The sequence below is a fragment of the Brienomyrus brachyistius genome, chromosome 2 (assembly GCF_023856365.1).
Source record: "Brienomyrus brachyistius isolate T26 chromosome 2, BBRACH_0.4, whole genome shotgun sequence".
Lineage (NCBI taxonomy): Eukaryota > Metazoa > Chordata > Actinopteri > Osteoglossiformes > Mormyridae > Brienomyrus > Brienomyrus brachyistius.
In genome coordinates, this window is record NC_064534.1 from 46367455 (window position 1) to 46381021 (window position 13567).

The window sequence follows — 13567 nt, forward strand, 5'->3', positions numbered from 1 at the left end:
CTGCCTGGAAAGTTGACACCAGCATGGCATTATTGACTAAGTTCTATATTGACTGTCCAGACAGTCCACATCTTATGAAGGCTGAGTAAATATTTGTTACAACAGTTAAAATGTAACCAACTGCACAAAGTTACTGATTTAAAAACTTTACAGAGAGATTAATGTAGGTTTTTTTGGTTATACACTGGTTTTAAATTCATATTTCAATAGTACTTTTCTTGTCAATTCATCTAATATTCACACAACCCAACATTATGACCAATATTAATAGCATGTGATGGGAAAAAAACACTTTTAAATGCTCACAAATCTTACATTAAAATTACAACCTTGAATAAAAATGCAATGTTATGCTTTAAGTCTAGCAGATTCATGGACTAAACCTGCTGAAATTAGAAGCTCCATGTAAGCAGCAAATAGACTTTAGCTCACAGACTCGCCCACGAATATTACTTGTGTCAAAGGGCAGCATTGGCCACCTTTTCAAACTCAGCTAGGAGTCTCACAGCAGCGCTGGGTGAACCAGAGCCGTGAGCAGCACTGCTAGAACCCAAAAGCACGGCAACACGGAGGTCTTACCACAGCTATTACAGGAATGAGCACACCCAGATTCCCAGCACTGCTGGACGCCTGGAAGAAAAGCAGTGAAAGGACCTGTAAGATTCATGTAATTAGCCTAGAATGCCCAATAAGGATGGACCAAAATAGTAACTATTCAACTTCTATGAATGTCGATTTGTATGTATACAGGCTGGCAGATTTCTTACAGGGCTTTAACACAGAGCAGAAACAAATCATGTTGCTTATCACAGCCTTTCTACATCATCCATCCATCCATTTTCCAAACCGCTTATCCTACTGGGTCGCGGGGGGTCCAGAGCCTATCCCAGAAGCAATAGGCACGAGGCAGGGAACAACCCAGGATGGGGGGCCAGTCCATCGCAGGGCACACTCACACACGCATTCACACCTACGGGCAATTTAGTAACTCCAATTAGCCTCAGCATGTCTTTGGACTTTGGGGGAAACTGGAGTACCCGGAGGAAACCCCACGACAACATGGGGAGAACATGCAAACTCCACACACGTAACCCAGGCGGAGACTCGAACCCAGGTCCCAGAGGTGTGAGGCAACAGTGCTAACCACTGCACCACCATGCCGCCCCCCTTTCTACATCAAAGGCTGATAAAGATTAAAACACAGATACAAACCAGTGCTTAGAGGGGATAGGATTAAAGAGAGATGACAAGCTTTTATTCATTAAAACTTCCATTCACTGGAGAAAACTGGCCCAGTGTCATGTCAAAATTCTGTGCCCTCATGACACACCATGTGAGTAATGTCACTGCATCTGACTGGGGGCCTGAAGCGTGGGGTCCTTGTCTTGGGGCTTGAGTAAGTCTGTGCCCACATCACACACCACCTGAATAACGTCACTGCCTCTTAGTGGGGTGCCTTGAGTGTGGGGCCCTTGTCTCGGGGATTGAGTAGGTCTGTGTCCACATCTCACACCACGTGAGTAACGTCACGGCATCTGAGTGGGGGCCTACCTTGAGCGCAGGGCCCTTGTCGCTGGCCCGCTCGCTGGCTCTCTTGCCCTCAAGGCCTAACTGCACAAACAGCTCCAGCAGGTTTACCAGGAGCTCATCCACCATCTGCTCTCCCTGGAGGTTGGCGGCGATGTTGGCCAGGGCGTTGATCACGGCCAGAGAACAGTGTCTGCTCAGACATCAACACAAAAACCAAACAGCATACACATGGTCTCTTAACAGAAGCTGCATTGCTGACTGATCAAACTCTCACTCTTCTGCATGGCTTTCCAGCACATTGTCAAGGTCATCTTGTCATCTTCAGCTATATGCTGCACAGGTCATACGTGGAGATACAATATTCATCTTATTGGTTGTAACACAAAGAAACAATAAATAAGATAAATATGCAAGACATTTAAACATGAGAAAAAAAAATTTTAAATCACTGTCTCATGTCCAAACATATGAAACCAAAGCATTAAACATGATCAGATTCATTACTTTTAGGAATTTATTTTAAACATTGTGTGGAACTTGGTGAACCAGAATAAAACTGACTAACAAAATGGTCCAGATCAGAAAAGCAATCAGGCAGTACCTGTGGTGTGAGGATGATTAAAGCCAGATCCTTATATTTCATGATGCTGCTGTTCTAAAGTCAAAAAGTCAAAGTTCTAAAGGGTTGGTGTGAAGCATCACCTGTATCCGTGGTCCTTATAGTCCTTGGTGGCAGAGTAGACCACGGAGCTGGCCTTCACACTAATCTGCTGGAACAGGTTCCACACCTCTTGGTAGATGTATTGCTGAGGGGATTAAAATGAATGACTAATAAATGTCAGTTTATCCGAGTTTCCCCATAAGGTTTACATAGTATTTAAATCTCCAAAAATGTTTTCAAGGACAACACAGAGCAGCAAATTTAAGCTGATTTCACCAGTTTTATAAGCAGACATTAAATTTAGATGCTTAATTTGATAAAATAACCATCTGCATGACGATCTTGTAGGGGGTAGTATATCAAACAGAATGGAGGTCTCCTGTGAGCATGTCGATGTATATAAATGTACATGGGAAATGAACCCACATTGCCGGTGATGACCATGCAGCCCAACTGATCCACTATAAGCACATCCAGCTGTGATGGTGGCTGGCAGAACTTCTGCTGCAGGATCTGCAAGATGGGCTCCATCACGCGAGGCGTTTCCCGTAGCGCCACAGCAATGTGGCCCAGAGCCCGGATAGTGTGGTCCGGGATCAGGTGGGCCTCCCTGCGAACGATCACCATCAGGATCACCATTAACATCTGAACCAGAAGCTGATAGATGGACGGGTTGTGGGTCACGCTCACTTGTCATTCTCCTGGGATATGTAGAGGCGATTGGACAGGCCCGCCAGGAAGGCCTCCACCGTGACCGGGTCTGCAGTAAGCCCCGCCTTCAGACCCCTGGGGACGGAAACGATAGAGAAAGGCCAACATAGAAGCACCATCACAGAGCAGACAGACCTAAATGATGTCTCCTCTCCTCGAAGAATCAGGCTGCTATACAAGAGAGAAGCTTCAACAGAGCCAAGTTCCCTACAGAAGAATCAGAGAGGCTACCTGCAGATGTTGTCAATGGAGATGTCCCTCAGCTGCTCGTACATGGAGGGCTGGCCCTTCTTGTTGGAAAGCAGGTTCAAGGTGGACTGGGAATTCTCATTGGTGATGCTTATCTTTATGTCCCCAGTGCCTGGACAAAGATTCAGCCAAATAAGAGTCTGAGGTTTAATTCCACTTAAAAGTATATTCGTCAAGTTCCAAATAATAATAATAATAATAGTAATAATACTCAATAATTGACACCAAAACCACACAGAGATGAACAACTACCATGTGTCTGACAGCCATTTTCCCAGAATGCACCTCACCTGTGCTGTACTGGCTGTGGTACTTGTAGAGCTTCACTAGCACAGGAGAGGGCACCACCAGGAAGTCACGCAGGCACATGGTGACAGAGTGGGCCACCACGGGGAAGCGCTCACACAGCCGGCCCAGGCCCTGAACATCACCACCAGCATCATCATCATCATCATCACCACCACCACTACCATCATCACCACCACCACCATCACTATCATCAGCATCATCAACTTAACCACATAAGAGCTTAACTTCTTATCCAACACAACTACAACAATTACCAAAATTGTTCTAAATTCCTCTCCAGTTAAACTTCTCTCTCTACAGCCAAATTACACCCAATTTAGACATCTCATATCATAGATATTTGTTGAGACCTTCCAAATTATGACAAGCATTAATGTCAACTATAACAAACTACAACTCTGAAACACTGCCCAGGTTCAAATGGTTAACCATCTGTGACGGTTACAAAATTAATCGTTGCAGTCAATCTTTTTCCCCCAAATACACACAAAGCATGAGAAAATACCAAGTGAGGAAATGAGCCACTCAACAGACGGGTAGGGAGCAGCACCTGTAAGCAGCAAATGAGCAGAGGCATGTGAGCGATGATGACTTTGCTGGACGTCTTGGACTGGAGCTTCTCAGACAGCTTGGTGCACAGGTTCTCAGCACCTAGGAAGGGGTTAAACAGTGACACTGAAGTCATGGCAGTGGAGATGTGGCAGAAAGAGGCAGGCAGGGAGAATAACGCTGCTTCTCTCGTACTGCACGTCACACCAACAAGTAACCTTTAAGGCTTTACATATGGAATTCAGTGCACTGCATTTCATTCATTCTCTGTCCCTCAGAGTATGGTGACAAGAAACCACAACAAACACTGAGCACTTCACCATCATGACCAATAACGAGATTCCTCGCTAGAAAAGTGTGATCTGGCCTTATGGGCAAGTGCTAGATGGCAGACAGGGGCAAACCCCAAGGCACAGACGGTGAGGGGGAATGGAGAGATACCCTGCTCTTCCTTGACTGCCCACACCATGAGGTCCACGCAGGCAGCGTTGGCCTGGCAACGCAGCTTCAGTGGGCTCAGCTCAGTGTTCACGCGCTCCATGTCATGCAAGATCTTCTGCAACTCCGACTGGCTGCTGCTGAACTGCTCCAGCACGAAATCATGGACCTCCTTCACAAAGGAGGTGGGCAAATCTGTCAGGAAGAGAGTGGGGGAAAAGAGGGAGGCTCAGCGAACTAAGCTAGGAACCAGCACCTACAATGCAGGATGACCCTCTGAGGTCGTGGACTTTCATCAATCACTCCCATCAAATTCACAAAAAAACCCGTAAAGCTACTCTACCTTACTCTGAGATTATCTAAAAGTAATACAATGTTATACTTTACATTCAAAATTAAACAATGATCTGCTCTATAAACTGGAAAAAATGCAGTGGCTTATGGAAATGAGCATTGGATGGCCCTACCCTTTAATATTTTATTACATTACATTTATTTATTTTGCAGACGGTTTTACATTCATTAGTTTACAAGAGCCTTGCAGTGATAGAATTACTCAAGCCACAGGATTTGAACTCATGACCTCCTGGCCACTGACACAAATTTCTAACCCATTGAGCTACACCATCCATCCATCCATCCATCATCTTCACTTAATCCGGGGTCGGGTCGCGGGGGCAGCAGTCTCAGCAGGGAAGCCCAGACTTCCCTCTCCCCGGCCACTTCATCCAGCTACTCTGGGAGGATCCCGAGGCATTCCCAGGCCAGCCGGGAAACATAGTCTCTCCAGCGTGTCCTGGGTCTTCCCCGGGGTCTCCTCCCAGTGGGACATACCCGGAACACCTCCCCAGGGAGGCGTCCCAGAGGCATCCTAATCTGATGCCCGAGCCACCTCATCTGGCTCCTCTTGATGCGGAGGAGCAGCGGCTCTACTCTGAGTCCCTCCCGAATGACTGAGCTCCTCACCCTAAGGGAGAGCCCAGCCACCCTGCGGAGGAAACTCATTTCGGCCGCTTGCACCCGCGATCTCGTTCTTTCGGTCACTACCCATAGCTCATGACCACAGGTGAGCGTAGGAACGTAGATCGACTGGTAAATCGAGAGCTTCGCCTTTTGGCTCAGCTCTCTCTTCACCATGACAGACCGATGCAGCGCCCGCATAACTGCTGACACCGCACCGATCCGTCTGTCGATCTCCCGTTCCATCATTCCCCCACTCGTGAACAAGATCCCGAGATACTTAAACTCCTCCACTTGGGGGAGGACCCCATCCCCAACCCAGAGAGAGCATTCTACCCTTTTCCGGCTGAGAACCATGGTCTCGGATTTGGAGGTGCTGATTCTCAATCCCAGCCGCTTCACACTCGGCTGCGAACTGCCCCAGTGAGAGCTGAAGGTCATGGTCCGATGAAGCCAGCAGAACCACATCATCCGCAAAAAGCAGAGACCTAATCCTGAGGTCACTGAACCGGACACCCTCAACGCCCTGGCTGCGCCTAGAAATTCTGTCCATTAAAGCTATGAACAGAATCGGTGACAAAGGGCAGCCCTGACGGGGTCCAACCCTCACCGGAAACAAGTCCGACTTATTGCCGCCCATGCGGACCAAACTCTGGCACCGGTCATACAGGGACCGAACCGCCCTTAAAAGGAAGCCCGGTACCCCATACTCCCGGAGCACTCCCCACAGGACTCCCCGAGGGACACGGTCGAATGCCTTCTCCAAGTCCACAAAACACATGTAGACTGGTCGGGCAAACTCCCATGAACCCTCCAAAACCCTGCTGAGAGTATAGAGCTGGTTCACTGTTCCGCGGCCAGGGCAAAAACCACACTGCTCCTCCTGAATCCGAGGTTCGACAATCCGGCGGACCCTCCTCTCCAGGACCCCCCGAATAGACCTTACCAGGGAGGTTGAGGAGTGTGATCCCCCTGTACTTGGAGCACACCCTCCGGTCCCCCTTCTTAAAGAGGGGGACCACCAGCCCGGTCTGCCAGTCCAGAGGCACTGCCCCCGATGTCCATGCGATGCCGCAGATGCATGTCAGTCAGAACAGCCCCACAGCATCCAGAGCCTTGAGGAACTCCGGGCGAATCTCATCCACCCCTGGGGCCCGGCCACTGAGGAGCTTTTTGACCACCTCAGTGACCTCCACAGGCGAGTCCACCCCCAGGTCCCCACACTCTGCTTCCATATCGGAAGGCATGTCAGTGGGATTGAGGAGGTCTTCGAAGTATTCCTTCCACCGACCCAAAACGTCCTGAGTTGAGGTCAGCAGCGCACCATCCCCACCATAAATAGTGTTGATGCTGCACCGCTTTCCCGCCCGGAGCCGCCGGATGGTGGACCAGAATCTCCTCAAAGCTGTCCGGAAGTCATTCTCCATGGCCTTGCCAAACTCCTCCCACACCCGAGTTTTTGCCTCAGCAACCGCCAAAGCCGCATCCCGCTTGGCCTGCCGGTAGCCGTCAACTGCGTCTGGAGTCCCACAGGCCAAAAAGGCCTGATAGGACTCCTTCTTCAGCTTAACGGCATCCCTTACCACCGGTGTCCACCAGCGGGTTCGGGGATTGCCGCGGCGACAGGCACCGACCACCTTATGGCCGCAGCTCCGGTCAGCTGCCTCCACAATGGAGGCACGGAACATGGCCCATTCGGACTCAATGTTCCCCGCCTGTCTCGGGATATGGGAGAAGTTCTGCCGGAGGTAGGAGTTGAAATTCTCCCTGACAGGGGATTCCGCCAGACGTTCCCAGCAGACCCTCACTATACGTTTGGGCCTGCCAGGCCTGGCCGGCTTCCTCCCCCACCAGCGGAGCCAACCCATCACCAGGTAGTGATCGGTTGACAGCTCCGCCCCTCTCTTTACCCGAGTGTCCAAGACATACGGCCGCAAGTCCGACGACACAACTACAAAGTCGATCATCGAACTGCGGCCTAGGGTGTCCTGGTGCCAAGTGCACATATGGACACCCTTATGCCTGAACATGGTGTTCATTATGGACAATCCGTGACGAGCACAGAAGTCCAATAATAAATCACCGCTCAGGTTCAGATCAGGGGGGCCATTCCTCCCAATCACGCCCCTCCAGGTCTCACTGTCCTTGCCCAAGTGAGCATTGAAGTCCCCCAGCAGAACAAGAGAGTCCCCAGGAGGAGCGCTCTCCAACACCCCTTTCCAAGGACTCCAAAAAGGGTGGGTATTCTGAACTGCCGTTTGGCGCATAAGCGCAAACAACAGTCAGAACCCGTCCCCCCACCCAAAGGCGAAGGGAGGCTACCCTCTCGTCCACTGCGGTCCATTGAGCTACACACTGCCTCCAATAATTATGGTATTACATTTCATAATATTATATTATATTGGAGGATGTTTTTGTGGAGGAATTGAAGAAGGTGTACACTTTAAATGTTAGCTATCTAACAGGAATCAACGTGGCAAAAAGGCAATGCATTCACTCATCATAAAAACAATGCTCCTGTGTTATTGAAAAGAAAATGCAGTTTTTGACTTTGATGCACTGCTTAAGAGAAAAGCCATTACATACTTAACTGAGCCAAAGGTTAATTGCTGGTTAAGCAAGCTTAAAGACATTGATTTAACGCTGACGTCACCCTAAGACTGCTATTTAAAAATCGGGTGGGTACCAGCTGTGGAACAAACTGCACGATGAATTTCTGCTGTAAAACACCCCGCTGCATAAATCACCAAAAACTAAGCTGATTGAAAAAAGCATCATATAACGAGCTAAAAATATAAAAGTTTCAGACATAAAATAACCACAAATAATTTACAGACATTTTATTCAATAGGAAACAAGCGTAAATAAAAAATATATACAAATCAAAGTAAAAAGGAAATGAGTTAACATCAGCATCTCTTACCTTTCATGCAGTACAGGGTGTCCCGCAACATTTTAAACATGTCCACGTAGAGGGGGTCACTGAAGCTTTTGTAATGCAAATAAATCCCTGGATTCTCCTACCCGCAAAGAACATGATAAACATTAACAGTCCATTTTAAATGGTTTTTTTTTGCATTTGTGATGATAAAAACTAAAATGACACACCTCCATGACATCAGCCATCATGGAGTCCAGACTCTTCAGGAAAGACTCAGAGACAAACCGCTTCACCTGCAACAGAAAAAATAAAAATATACAGATAACAAAGAATGAATCCTGATTTATTTGTACTGCATGTTCTTCGACTGCAGAGATCTAATTCTGTAAAGCAGGGGTAGGCAACCCTGATTGTGGAGTACTGGCATTCAGTGGGCTTTCTATTATGTACTGTCGGGAAAAGGGGTACAGCCCTGGGACAGTTTTGCTCCACAAGATACAAACATTCATGTACCCCCAATGGTAAAAAATGTTCCTCAGAGTCCATTTCTGTACCTTAAAAGTACCTACAGCTAGGCTGCAGTTGGCAGACCCTTGAGGGTACAGTGCAAGTGACAAGTCATTATACCCTCAAAGGTACAAATTCGTTGCTTTTGTTTCCGCTGACAGTGTACGAGTGTTACTATCTGCCTGAGATCAGGTGTGGTTCATCAGGGACCAGGCAGGATGGAAAACCTGCTGGATTCCAGCCCCCAGAACCAGGGTTCCCTACGTCTGCTGTAAACGTTTGTCCCAATAAAAGTAATCTTAAACAAGAGGTGAATAATTGCAGTTTCTCACTCAAAATCTGCATCATTTAAATAACTGTGTTCAATTTAAGTATTAAATAATGTTTTAAAATTATATTAAGTTACTTCACCTCCTTGTCCATTAAAATGACCATTCAGCTCCCCTACCTAATACCAGAGGCAGCCATTACACTAATCCTCCCCCCCCCCCCCCCCCCCCCCAGCGTGGTGCTGAGAGACACAGAGCGCTTCGCACCATGTGCAGAAGCAACTTCAACACAGGCAGCGGCACGTCAAACTCCTTGCTGTTGCTTCCCATGAAGAGAGGCGACACAGAGAAGCTGGAGCTGATTGTGGAGAAGTAATATTCGGGGTCTAAGGCACTGCCGTCGGGGAGGTATGCTCCTAGGGGACAGGACAGGGGGGTGGGGGGCAGGTATTACACAGCCGAATATTATATCAAGAAACAGATGGGCACTCACAGAGAAAATGATAGTCATAAACCCCAGATTATCTAAAAGACCCCATTAAATCACAAACGCACACCTACACTGGGATCCCACCTATTACCATTTCATAACACAAAGCAGAACAGAAAAAATATATTCATTAGTTCACAAATGCAGAAATGAAACATTACTACATTAATCTTGCTGGGCTAAGAGTCTAACCAGTCAGCGTACCTGAGGGTATCTTTGAAATTTATAAAAGGAAAAGTATCAAAGCAGCACCCTAATCTAAAATCTAAACTCTTAAAATATTTCCTGGATGACTGTCACCTCACTTCACAAAATGGACTTTGAAAAGCACATAATCCCAGATAAAATAAGGTGGTGTTTTTAGGTGGTAACTCTTACGTATGATTACTCCTAAAGAGGACTTCCTGCTTTCTAAAGGCAATATCGTACCTCTATCTGTCCCGCCCCCATAATCTCTACTGAAAATGATTTGCCATTTCAAATGAACATTTCACTCAAAATCCCTGAAATAATAATATCTATTCAAAGCAGATGTTAGCCTTTATCTGCCATACAGTGTCTTCCCCATATGCATTTACATTCACAGTACAACCACATATCAAATACAGACCAAGAATCTTTATTCTGGTCAATGTCTGAAAGCTGCCATGTACACACTATGATAAAAATGTAAAAATCTCTTTCAAACAGTATGTTTTGTCCAAATTACAGAGAAAATGAGGCTTTCCAAAGTCAATGACTGCCATGTAGCTTTATTCAGCTGAACATCTGTGCCAGGAAATCAATACATCTTTGCATAGCTGGTTTTAAATAATAAAAGAGAACAAAGTACGAGAAGCGCGTCTGTACTGCACACATGACTTTACCTTCAAAGTACTGTGCGGGCGGGACAGACGGGGAAATGGGCGACGGCCCTCTCCGTTCGGGACTGAGCTGCAAATGACAAATAAAACAGAAATCCTTTAATTGTTAATGAACATGTCAAACAAATATGAGGAAAAAAAGAGACAGGTGACAAGTATATCGAACAAAAACAATTGACACACTAAAAAAACCAGGGATTAACAGAGCTGGCAGAAGGCTGACACCGACGTTCCCAGTTGACCACTGGACGTGCAGGCTTCCTTTCCACCAAACCAAAGGATGGAGTGTGGCCCTGTGAGCTAGACTTCCATGCCAGTGACCAAATCCCATGGTCACCAGTGTGATTGCTCCATTGGGCCTTTCAGCACTAATGCACTAAGGACTGGCTGCCAGCCGTACTGTGGCCTGGTTACCTGGGAGAGGCTGGAGACGCTGCCTGTCTTGCGCTTCAGCGAGTCGCCCTGACATACTGTGAGCAGCGAGCTGGGTAGAATGGAGCGGAAGTCGTTGAAGGAGCGCCGGCGAACACCCTCAATCTCGTCTGCCACACGGGGGGGCTTCTGGGCCCCCCGCGGGAAAAGCTTGGACAGCAGGGACTCGTCGGTGTTGCTGTAGCGGCCGAATGCTCTGGCCACCCCCAACAGACAGGGGACGGTGTACCTGCACAGGTACTCTGTGAAACAAGGCATCAGAAAATTAATCAAACAGCACGACCCTCTCCATCAGAAGATGCTTGGATGGATGGAGATGAAGGTCACATGACCATCAGGTGTAATTCCAGGCAATTAAAGGTTTATCTTTAGCATGCTTTCTGGAAGAAATATGTTATACAAAGTGAAAAAGGAAGTAAATTACCTTTGTCATGGTTCTCCGGTGCCTGACACATTTCCATCAGCGTCTGCATGAGGTTGATGACAGCTTCCAAAATCTAGAGGGGAACAGCAACTAGCTCAGCAGCATATTTCAAGTGTGATGCTTTTTACACAATGACAGATTGCTTAGATGATGATGATGTATCAGCTCGTGTCGTTTCCTGGCTGTGATCACCAGCTGCAGCACAGACCTGTCCACGAGAAAAGGGGTCTCTCTGGGCCACGTCTGACAGCATAGTCACAAGACAGAAGCTAAAGTTCTCTGCTATGGGGAGTATTTCTGTGACAAAAAATAAAAGCAACACATGGTGTTAAATACCTTTGAGGCCTGTGTAGTATCCTAGCGCTATAAAAAGATCATCAGACACCTAGAATTTGCTTTAAACTATTTATAATGGGGAAAAAATAAATGTACCCCTTCCTTTTCTTCCTGTGCTCTCCTCAACCCACTGCACACGAGGTAAACCTTTCAGGAGACCCAGCAGGTATGGAACAATGATGTCTTTGTGCTGCAAATATAAATATACATAAATTGGTAGCACTTTACTTGACAGGGCACAAATACTTAGTAACAACTAAGTTAGCAGTGAAGCACATATCATGAACAAATATAGATGCTACTTCAGATGAAAGATTCATTACGATTACATAATTATGAGCAAAACCGAGATCAGTATTTCACTAGTGTTATTCATTACTTGCTCCTTCGGCAGATGCTTAGTAGCTCGCAAAGGTTTACAGAATTAACAACAAAAAATAGCGACCGATTAGAATAAATTATGCGTCACAATTCATTAGAGATGAATTAACATGAGATCAGTATGCAACTAAGACTTAGTTTGTGGTTAATTAATATATAAGCAATAGCATAATACTATATTATTTGTGCCCCGTTAAGTGTTACATTAATCATTACAAAAGAGGGGTACATTAATTAATTTCAACAAAGAACAAAGAATACATTGTTTTTGTCTTAAAGGGTTTTCCTGTAGATCAGGATTAGTGAATGCATTTCTTGAGCTATCAGTTTGTGTGAAAGAAATCACCTCTAAATCCGATTCTAGCAGAAATATTCCCAGCGCAATCACGGCATCTCGGCGCCGCTCGTCCAGCTGGAAGACGCCCCGCGAATCCACCGGGCACATGCATTGCAGCTTCTGGACCTGGGGACAGGCAACAATGCATCTTCGCAAAAATTAACCCGAAACACTTATATAACATGGTCTAATTGGCGGGTATTACCATCAGACTACATTATCAAGCTGTCAACTTGAATACTGTATCGTTGACGTATTATTGATAGAGTCGTCGGACTGGGTTTAATTCAGGTGATTTATGGATAATAGACTTAAATTCAAGATATCAACACTCTAAATGAATGCCTGTTGCATATAAATATAGAAGTCCGTGTAGAATGTTTAAGTTTTTGTGCAACGAAAATATGACACCATTAGGATTCCTAAAGCCTAACTTAACATTAAGTACCAAAGCAAAATAATTATAAACCATTATTTGGCAGAAACTCTAGAAACATGCAATATTCAGATTACAATCAATTAATATCATAGTCGTTAGCAACTGATTAATTTTACGTTAACTAAAAGTAGGTTCAGTGAAACAGCTACGAAATGAAGAACCTCCATAATATTACCGTCACTCATAGCACAACACACCAAAGTAACACCACAGACAATACGAATAATCAAATATCAATCAAATTATGGTAACATTTGAAATGGTTTTATACTTAATCCTGAAAATAAAGGATATGTGCTATCTGACTCGCTAGCAAAGCAGACAGCAGTTGTAAAGGAAACAACTGGTGCCACATTCCCGTACTGCGTATGCCAATTTCTCCCAACTTTGGACGGCTAGACAAAACGCAAACCTTTTCAACCGAAGCAGGTCGGTGTACTGCCAAAGACCGAGCAAGAGATAATACTGTATTAAAGTAAAATCCTCTCGGTCCTCCCCCTTTCACCGACATTTTCGGCTCTCCATCAAAAACAGGAAAACCGACGTAAAAAAGCGAAGAGGACGAGGAAGCCGCATTACGGAAAGCCTGACAGTCCAAGCAGTGCGAAAAGGACTATCGCGTTGCGAAGTTCATAGACCCATTCTAGCTGCTGGTCGTCTAACAAGTGACCTTTATTGTAATTCCCATACTCGGGGCCAGTATTTCAATAGTTATTTTCACATTTATATCCAAAAGACTAATAAAAAGAGTTATCAGAATATTATTTCTGCTTATCTGCATTATATGATTTGACTAATTAG

The 13567-nt window shown here is 46.0% G+C and overlaps 1 protein-coding gene across 2 annotated transcripts in view; it reads right to left on the bottom strand.

Annotated features, from left to right (window-relative positions):
• The window catches only part of pi4kab (phosphatidylinositol 4-kinase, catalytic, alpha b), a 45864-nt gene extending 32522 nt beyond the window's left edge, over positions 1-13342 (bottom strand). For both annotated transcript variants that reach the window (XM_048996308.1, XM_048996299.1), the window contains exons 1-19: positions 13179-13342; positions 12337-12453; positions 11706-11799; positions 11482-11570; positions 11274-11346; positions 10832-11091; positions 10421-10487; positions 9332-9480; positions 8516-8581; positions 8331-8427; positions 4451-4642; positions 4011-4111; positions 3442-3571; positions 3134-3263; positions 2882-2977; positions 2618-2801; positions 2233-2336; positions 1552-1720; positions 580-630 (exon numbers count right to left, since the gene is read on the bottom strand). In XM_048996308.1, the coding sequence (XP_048852265.1) occupies positions 580-630; positions 1552-1720; positions 2233-2336; positions 2618-2801; positions 2882-2977; positions 3134-3263; positions 3442-3571; positions 4011-4111; positions 4451-4642; positions 8331-8427; positions 8516-8581; positions 9332-9480; positions 10421-10487; positions 10832-11091; positions 11274-11346; positions 11482-11570; positions 11706-11799; positions 12337-12453; positions 13179-13277 (2268 nt within the window). In that variant the 5' untranslated portion in view covers positions 13278-13342. The remainder of the gene's footprint in view (positions 1-579; positions 631-1551; positions 1721-2232; positions 2337-2617; positions 2802-2881; positions 2978-3133; positions 3264-3441; positions 3572-4010; positions 4112-4450; positions 4643-8330; positions 8428-8515; positions 8582-9331; positions 9481-10420; positions 10488-10831; positions 11092-11273; positions 11347-11481; positions 11571-11705; positions 11800-12336; positions 12454-13178) is intronic.
• Positions 13343-13567: the final 225 nt, after the last annotated feature.